The sequence below is a fragment of the Phalaenopsis equestris genome, unplaced genomic scaffold, assembly GCF_001263595.1.
Source record: "Phalaenopsis equestris unplaced genomic scaffold, ASM126359v1 Scaffold001339, whole genome shotgun sequence".
Lineage (NCBI taxonomy): Eukaryota > Viridiplantae > Streptophyta > Magnoliopsida > Asparagales > Orchidaceae > Phalaenopsis > Phalaenopsis equestris.
This window is the reverse complement of record NW_018165778.1, coordinates 157953-167942: the sequence shown is the minus strand read 5'-3', so window position 1 is coordinate 167942 and position 9990 is coordinate 157953. Positions and strand designations below refer to the sequence as shown.

General features: G+C 31.1%; 1 protein-coding gene across 3 annotated transcripts in view; it reads left to right on the top strand.

The window, feature by feature from the left end:
• LOC110034048 (adenine phosphoribosyltransferase 4-like) overlaps positions 1-1126 on the top strand; it is a 4812-nt gene extending 3686 nt beyond the window's left edge. For 2 of the 3 annotated variants that reach the window (XM_020738287.1, XM_020738288.1), the window contains exons 7-8: positions 676-734; positions 825-1126. In XM_020738287.1, the coding sequence (XP_020593946.1) occupies positions 676-734; positions 825-878 (113 nt within the window). In that variant the 3' untranslated portion in view covers positions 879-1126. The remainder of the gene's footprint in view (positions 1-675; positions 735-824) is intronic. The other variant, XM_020738285.1, reaches the window with a different exon arrangement.
• Positions 1127-9990: the final 8864 nt, after the last annotated feature.

Genomic DNA, 9990 nt, shown 5'->3' with positions numbered 1-9990 from the left:
ATATATATTTAATTATTTAAATAATTTGAGCAAAAAATGAGCCGAACACAAATAACAACAAGCAGTTATCCCATTATGGGCTACATTTTTTTTTTGTTTTTTTTATGGTGTCCTATTGAGTATCATATCAAGTCTAATAAATTAGGATCATTTTATTGCAACGTGCTCTTGTCTCTTCATGTATATCTCGACCTTTTTAACAGAAATCACATCTAAAACATAAACTTAAGCCAAAAAGCAAGTCGAACACAGGCAAACAAAAATTATTCTTGTTTTAATCATTTATAAATCGAGCTCATGAAATTTGTTTGTGTTCAGCTCATTTACTTAACGAACAAATCCAACACGTGCTCATGACACTCAAATATTTAGTATACATAAAAAAAAAAAAATTTATTACCAATTTTTTAAAAGAGAGAATGTCTTTTATGCACAAGGTTTATAACACAGAAATTTTAGCTGTAAGAAATGTTATGTGGTGTGATAACATAGGATCATTTCACTGGACTTAGCAGCAATGTCTAGCAACAGTCATAATTCTTTCTGTAATTGCATTTGGGGGTAATTATTACTCAAACCTCTTTAATAAATCCGCCAAATCTTTTATAAAACAGCCCCTTAGTGATACTTTCAGGATTGCATTTGAGTCCAATGCCATTCCTTTTGTCGTTGCAGAACATGCTGGTGCGCAAGTTGTGGAATGTGCCTGTGTTATTGAAGTACCCCATCTTAAGGTACATAAATGTTTTAATAATAGTAATTAATTCCTTATTTTCTTGCTATTCAAAAAAAAAAAATATATATATATATATATTACTGTGCAGGGCCGGGAAAAGCTGAATGGGAAGCCATTGTACGTGCTTGTGGAAACTGAATGATGCTGCTGCTGATAGATTAATAGTGGAAGCTTGAAGGGATGATTAATATATTCTTAGTATAGATTTAATTAGATGAAATCTGGTCAGTTATTTTTTTATTATTCTGACATTTTAATTATCTCACCATGCAATTTAGCTTTTACATTTTCTATTTTTTGTTATTTGCATTGTGGTTTCTTATGATGAGGTCTGCTTGCAATATTATGTACGATGGACGGGAATGAGTTGATATTTCTCAACTTGAATAATTTTTTAGTTATTAAAATTAAGTGATCTGAGAAGTGAAGATGGTGAGTTGTAGGTAACGCAAAATTTAGTGGTTATTTGGTGAGTTTTAGGGTCTGTTCGGGGCGGCTTGTGTGTTTTAGGATAAAACAACTTGTCCTGAAACGTGACCCGCGGGTTTGCAGTCTTTGTTTAGTGTTAAAAAACTCAAACGCAGCAGACAATGTTTTAAAAAACGTGCAAACCAAACTGTTAGGCGACGTTTTAAAAAATGCTGACGTACTTATAAGCTGCCCCAAACGGGCCCTTAATTTTGAATTGGCAGATTAACTCATTAAATTTACTTGGCTAACTCGGATTGGGATTGGGTGTAGTTAAACTAAAATTAATATAAATGCCTCTGAAATATCTTTTTTTAAAAATATTTTAAGTAATTATATTATTATTGATGCCAATATATGTATATTTTAATATACCTAATTAACATATAATTCATTTAATTCTACCTAATAATTGATTTTTTATAGTAGTTGTCAATCAAGGACGAATTAGTAGTATTTTATAATTAGGAGTTTTTTTATTTAAATTATTTTTAATATTTTTATTCTGATTTATTTTCTTTTTAGCTGAATATTTAAATTAGTAATATGTATTATTGAGTTATTTAAAATAGATTATACATAATATTTTCTACCTAAAATAGATTGTAAGATTATTATTTAATGGAATGAAAGCAAAGGAAAAATACATCAAGCTTATTTAGGGTTCAACCTATTTTTCTCAAAACTTTGATATGGTATTAGAGAACAAAAAGCTTATTTAGGATTCAACCTTATTAATCAATATCAATTTGACGGGGGATGTCCATCAGGAAGGATGAAAATCAGACAGCTAAATTAAGAGTTTTCTATAATTAGGAGCTTCCTTATTTAAATTATTTTCAATATTTTTATTCTAATTTATTTCCCTTTTAGCTGAATATTTAGATTAAGAATATATATTATTAAGTTATCTAAAATAGATTATACATATAGTTTGTACTTAAAATAAATTGTAAGATTATTATTTAATGAAATGGAAGGAAGCAATGGGAAAAGACATCGAGCCAATTCAGGATTCAACTTATTTTTCACAAAACTTTGACAATAGTAATATGTTATTTTATTATTTGTTATAATAATGGGTAAAATTACCGTTAATTTTAATGGCTTAGAAAAAGGATATAATGTAGTTTAATTAGTTTTGATCATTTGATTTGTCAGGCTTTCAATTCTTTTTTTTTTTTTTTGGACATATATAAGTTTCAAATTAATTATCTAGAAGCATTGAATTTGTTGAATTAATATCATTGAATAAAAATGTGGTATAATTAATTTTTAATTCAAAGATTTTATATTAGGTAGTTGAATTCAAACATAAGATTTGTTGAAATACATTTGTATTTGTCTCACAAATAGTTATTTAGCTAATTAAGTCATATTCGTCATGTCTTTAATCATACTCATTTAACATTTATAGAAGAAAAAAATATTTTATGTGGATCACAAAATAAATATTTTTTTATGAATAAATTATATTCTCATTTAGTGTTTCTCACTTCTTTTAATCTCATTTTTTATATTTAAACAAAAAAAAAAAATTCTCAAAATATTTTAATCCTTTCATTGTAATGATTAATAGAGTTTAAAAATGATTCTAAGAATATCTTTCTTCAAATGAAGGCTATAGGAAAAACCAAATATTTAATGTGTTTCTAATAATATGCTCCTCTCTCAGCTCAGTCTCAACACTTTATAATATATTAATTGTTGAGAACATTGTGATCAATATCACAAGGGACACATAATATGAATCATATTGTAAATCTCTTGTCTGTCTAACAATAACCTCATATTTTAGAAAAAAAATATTACATCAGAACTCTACATGTAGAGTTACTTGTGGGGTCCAATCTCGAGCTGACAATTGGAAAACCGAGACCCGCCTACATAAAAAATGAAAAAAAGAATGAAAAACACACGACCCGACCCGACTGCGTTATTTATCTTTGCCGGGGTGTTATAGGAATATTCTCTGGTGTTATTCTGAATATTTTTCGCTTTATTAATGTGTTATTGTTGTGTTATTGAGATGATTTTAAGATGTTGTTATTCTTTAAACAACAATACCAACTCAAAATCACCTTCAAAAAACATGAATAACACATTAGTAAAAGTTTTCATCTTATCTTGGATTGTATCACCTCAATAATTCATCAATAACACATGAATAACACATCAATAACACATTAAAAATAGTGACGGTCGTGATTTTGAGATATTATTATTCTTGAAACAATTATACCAACTCAAAATTACCTTCATAACATATGAATATCACATCACTAAAAATTTTCATATTGTCATTGGATTGTATCACCTCAATAACACATCAATAACACATGAATAACACACCGATAACACATGAATAACACACCAGTAACATATTAAAAACAATGGCTGAGGTGATTTTGAGATGTTATTGTTCTTTAAACAACAATAATAACTCAAATCACTTCCATAACACATTAATAGCACACCAATAAAAATTTTTATCTTGTCATGTGGTTGAATCATCTCAATAACAAACTGATAACACATGAATAATACAAAATATATTCAAAATAATGCGAGGGAATATTCATATGTGATGAAATATTCCTATAATTAAGCCGAGTTGCGTATTTTCTTTCTTTTCTTTTATTTTTTTATGTAGATTGGCCCCGACTTTCCATGTGTTAGCTGGAGATTGGACCCTGCAAGTAGCACTACATGTGGAGTCCTCGTATAATATTTTTTTCCATATTTTAACCTTTGCAAATGGAAACTCTTGCTTTCTTTTTCCATATTGAGCTTAACCTCTCCTTTTGCAAATCTTTGTAGCTGGATTATTAATTAGTAAACAAGAAAGAAGCACAATTAACGTGGCTCAAAAGGGAGCAGAGAGGAAAAGCCATGATGTCACCTTGGTTTTAATTCCTATATTGTAAGGGTCCCGTCAAGTCACGAGGACTTTTGGCCATTAGTGAGTGTTCCTAGCAACATGTGAGCTGGTGTGTTCCAAATTTGCATGATTTTGGCGAATTCAGAATAAACTGAAAATGAACCAGAAGAGGTATTTTGAATTCCTTAAACAAAGTTTATTGTCTATGCTCTACTCCAAACCAAGCAACAAAAAATGGCAAGCATTATTTTAGTAATTAATGCTGAATATTTTCCCAATCTAAAATCCGATGCTACTTTTTAATTGTAACATAAATTCATATTAGGTATAATTTTCTGTTAAAATAATGGTTTTTTTTCTAGAAAAAGAGAGATGATTTTATCTCAAAATAAAAATATTACTCATATTTATCCTGTTCCTTGAGAATTTAATGTTGACGAGAGCTGAAATGTAATCAATAATGGCAGAACCAGAACAGTCAAGGAGCACATTGTCCCTCTCTCTCCCTCTCTCTCCCTCTCTCTCCGTCCCAACATGTGAGTTAAAATCATGATAAATGAAGAAGAACATGGAATTGGAAAGGATGACAGGGAAAAACTGGACAAGGATTGTTACGTCAGAAGTGTAAAAATAGATATTATATATGTTGACTATGCATATGCCAATTATTTATTTTATGGATTTGTGACAACAGTGAAGAAGATTTCTGGCTTGAACATCAGTACTGAGATCTGTCGTCACTGTACATATTTTCACATGATAAGACTGCAGGAGAGCAATGAAAATGATTTGGTTTTCTTTGACGAAGGTGACGTATCATGACTGGAAATTCAGAATAGCTCATTTGCTGTCAGCTATTCTCAATTTTGTGGATGATCATTTCACTAGTTTTTTAGGTTAATTGGCCCAACAAAGTTGGGATATGTTGAGAATGGTGAATGATGATAGGGCAAAAATAGAGTTGGTAGAGAGATAGATCTCAGACATATCTTTGTATGATGATATGATAAAAGCCTTTTGGTGTGGGATAGAAAACAAGAGGTGATGCCTCCACTCTTGGTTGTATCCGGAAGGTAGACCTGCCCCTTTCATCTCTTAGGCCCCATATGTTAAATCTCTTAGGCCCCTTATATTATTGTTTTAAAACTATAACTCTAGTGATTTATTTTTTGAATGGATGGATGGGAAATTCGAGCCATATCCAACCGATTCATTGATACTAAAAAAAATAATATATTTTTTCAAACTAAAATTTCAATAAAGGAGAAAACTTTCCATAATAATCAATGAATAAAATTGTAAAAGTACAAAATAAAATATATAATTTCTACTGATGACTACTGAGAAGAAAAGAAAATAAGGTTTAAAGATATCCATGTGAGATATTATGAATGATTGACTCCATTTAAACCTATCCAAATAGAAAGTAATGAGAGAATAATAACAATGTCAGTTCCATATATAATTAGAAGGAAGACTATTAAACATATTTTTGCATGAATATCAATTAATGATGGCATCAAAGAAAGTGCACTATAATTCATCAAACTAGGAAGTGGGAAGTGGCATATAGGATGTAAAGGGTTCCATATCTTTAAAATAAGATAAAAGAAAAAATTCACCGAGTGATTACAATGGAAAGCTTTCTCCAACAAACACAATTTGATGGGCTTATACAATTATTGATTAAACTAACAGAATGAGAGGTTAATATATGAAAATTTTAGAAGTTTAGAGGCACAAATATTATGTTTAAGATCAAACAGTTTACCAAAAATTTCTTTAGATTTGTGAATGTTGTTAAAGACACCTATAGTAAGCCATGATTCATTAATATAATTAGCAGCAAAGAAATGGCAAAATAATACGGTAGTTATTTCCTTTTAATTACATAATTTTTATCATAAATAAAGTTCATCATAAATCTAAAGTTTGGGTTGAAATTAAATCGATAAACAAAAAATATATTGAGCACAAGTCTCCAACCCAAAGAAAGAGATAATAGCAATGTTTCATTTTCTCTATGTATTATCATTTAGGTAGATTTGAAAGATATAATGATTATTTTTAATTGGAAAGACAATGAAATGATTAGAGGTAGAAATAGAAGAGATTGAGATTAAGCAAGCAAAAAAGACCAATTTTATAGTCATTCATTAATTTCATACAATTAGTGTTATATGTTTCAATATTGAAGACATGTACATTTTAAGTATATATAATTGAGAAATACTTGAGTTAATGTTGACATAAGAATCCTCCCCTTTTTGGAATGCTTTTTCTGGCTTTTGGATAAGTCAATTAAGAGAAAGTAGTTGGACGAGTGAAAAAAAGCCATTGCATATGAGAGAAAACTTTGAATGGAATTAAGTGCATTTTCAACAACAAACACTAGGAGATGGAGTAACGTTTAGTGCAAAGTCAAGTTGGGGGGCTTATACATAATAATTGTAGATAAACCTTTGGTAGAGGATTCAATGTTATCAGCTCAAGTTTGAGTGGGTATATTAAGATTTGGGGAAGTAGTTGGGAATTTTTTATGGGTAAAAAGGGGGGTATTCTTAGGTTTGCTAAGGCTTTTGAAAAGTTGAAATCCCATACTAATCAAGCTTTGTCTTCTGCTAGAATGAAGGAGAGTACTTGGGTTCGATGCATAGTTAAAAGATTTGGGGCATGATGTGGAGTGAGTTATGAGCAAAATTGCCACGTGTATACAAGGGATGAGTTTCCATTCGTAGAGAACTTAGTTTTAATATCCTCACCCTTAATCAAAATTGTGATAAAATTAAGAAATTATGTTATTTAGTTATATGAATTGTATACAAACTTTAATAAAGGTTAATTGAGCAACCTTGTTAGCATGTATAAATAGTTAATGAAACACCATTCTTGCTATCTTAAACACAATATTTTTCGACTAATAACGTAAAAAGAAGATAAGTTAACTCAAATAGAAACCTAGTTGAATGATCAATTCAACCATTCTTTGTAGTCTATATAAACTTCAAACATATCCACATCTACCACCTTAAGTTACTAACAAATCAATTAATCTTTGGTTGCCTCAATTGTCCTTGTACTTAAACTTTTATGTCACTTTGAGGCCATAACTTCTTCAATTCTAAGAGGAGAAATATACCCCCAGCAATATAAATAAATAAATAATAAAACTACTTATGCCACCTTGTTGTTTTCCTTATGTTCAACCACAGTCACCTTTATGAGGAAAGCCAACACAACCACCTTGATTGCCTTGTAACATTGTCCACTACCTTAAAGTCATACCACATTCATATCTAAGAGGAATACTAAATGACCATTCTTAAAGGCTCATAAAACCTTTTATGATTTGCTACTTACTTCCCAGAAATTACATGGATTTTACTTTTAAAAGAAAAATTATTTGAATTATTCTTACTGGCCTCCTTTACCTTTCCACACTACCTCATATGTCACCTAGTGTTAGTTATAACTTCACTGCCAAGAGGTCTTAATGGCCATCATTATTTGCCTCCTTCACTTTTAATTTTATTTCTTCCACCATCTTTAGGTAGTGTTACCTTCATCTCCTAGAGGACTATCATGATACTTTTCATAGTCCATAGAAAGTTGATCATTTCTTTTTTTAGGGTTCAACTCTCTGTCTTTTGAAAGACATCTATGTTAAAATTTTTTAAATTATCTATCAGCTAATAGTCACTATCAAGAAGACCCATCTCTCATATTTTTGATTTTAATATGAACTTGTAAGAAAAGATAGCAAGGGGGGTAATATATTGCTGTTTTTCAACTTTTAAATTAATTTTTCTAGTTTGCATCCACAAACTCTATCATTGACTTTCAAAATAACATCAATGATATGACTTTATTCTAATTTTTTTCATGTGACATCAATTGTTATTCCTCATTAACTATTATCGTAGGCTACTCAGTATCTTAATTTACTCATATTCTACTATAAATATAAAATTGTTATTGATTTTATATTAATCCTACCTAAGTAATAAGAACTTGTTTTTATATTGTAATTACATTGAAGGCATATGAAGATTAATTTGTGCGTTTTATTTTCTATTGTAAAAGAAGAATAATAATAATTAAATTTGATATAAATAATAATTAGTGATAGTTATGAGTAGAATATTGATTACAACTATGATGTCATATGAAGATATAATATGAATTATGGTGGGCAAATGGTTTGAGTATCATAAGTTCTCTAATTATAATATCAAAAAAGAGATGCAAATAAGAGCAGAGGATCATAACATTAAAAGAAGAGTATGTAAAAAGAATTGTATAGGCATGTGAGAAAAATTATTGGTATTGTCGCTAATGATTAGAGGTGCCAAATCAGATTTGTCGGTCGAGTTCGAGTTAGTTCGAATCTAAATCAAGATTGACGCGACCCAAAATCGCTTGACTCGAACCCGAACCTGACTTATATATTAAACTATTTAGAAATTCCAACCCGAAAAGACCTACTGTTAGCCAACCAACCTGAACTCGAACATTATAACTCGTTTAACATAAGGAATAACAACTATTAGAGTCAAAATCAGGATCAAATTTCGGTGAATTTTGAGTCAATCTCAGTCCAAATCCCGATTGGTAGAACGATTATGAGTTTCTTTAGTGTTAGAGGGTCATTTTTGGTTTACAAGTCAACCTAAACCCGACAAAAAATATTTTTGAGTGAATCTGAACCTGGATTTTTTAAGTCGGGTTTGGGAGGGGTAAGCGTGTTGAGTCAATTTTTAACATGGTTACTAATAATGAGATTTTTTCAACGTTTAATGTGCAGATTAATATCACAATTCATGGTTGGCAACCAAGTGCTTAAAAACACAGAGCGTAACACAGGAGAGAGAGAGAGAGAGAGAGAGAGAGAGTTCACATTAATGGATAGTGAAATTGATTATTGATTATCCCCTCCTCTTATCAATAAGAGAGGGGGGACAATGTGTAATTTCTTGCTTGCTTCTACTTTAATGGGAGTGTTGCAGTATATTTTATGTAATCAGCAAATATGAGCATATGGTTCGACTACCTTACAACTCAGCAGGATGAGATTAGTGGGCCCTGGCCTGACAAGTTTGGTCGTTTGACTATGCATAGTTGGGGTTATCGGTCTGTTTTTGATGGCATTCGATTTGGATGAACTTGGCTCTTTCAACTTGATTATGTTGGTTGACTAATCTATTCAACTGTTGACCATTGTTCCCTAGGTGAGGTACTCCAGCAGACAGGATGAAGTAAGGTTTTCGAGTAGAGGGTGAATCACCGTAATCTAACAGATAACTCACCTCTTAACCAAGTAGTCCTTCGGGATGCTCTTATGGTGTATCATAGTCGATCCCAAACCTCTTAATAAAGAGTATTAGTGACATCTGTGAGATGTTTGGTGAGTCATTTTCCTTGAGTTGGGTTGGGGGCTGGAGTTAGATTGATGCCATCTTGAACTTAGATTGAGGCGAAGAAGCCTCAGAGTAGGAAGAAACTGAAGAGAAAAAGAGACTGGATGAAGGAAGTCAATTAGAAGGGGAAAAACATGGGAAGAAGGTGGCCTACAAAAATGAAATCTTGAGGAGCCACTGGATGAAGTGGGTGTCGGCACTATTTTTGGTGTGGGGTTTGCCCGTAAGAAGCTGTCGGCCATCGGAATTGAAATCTCGTTGCCTGCTTCGGAAGGACGTTTTAAAAAATTTAGTTTTGAAAAAGATGAAGTCAAACTGACCCCATAATTTTCATAGTTTAGATGAAAGAGCGTTTTATCTCAAATCATGTATCTATCCCGAAGGATGAACGCAAGAATTGAGAGTGAGGCTCGATCAAATAAACTAAAGAAAGTTATGACATCCGTTTGGTCTGCGAAACCAATGTATTGGCCGACAAGTTCCCCTAT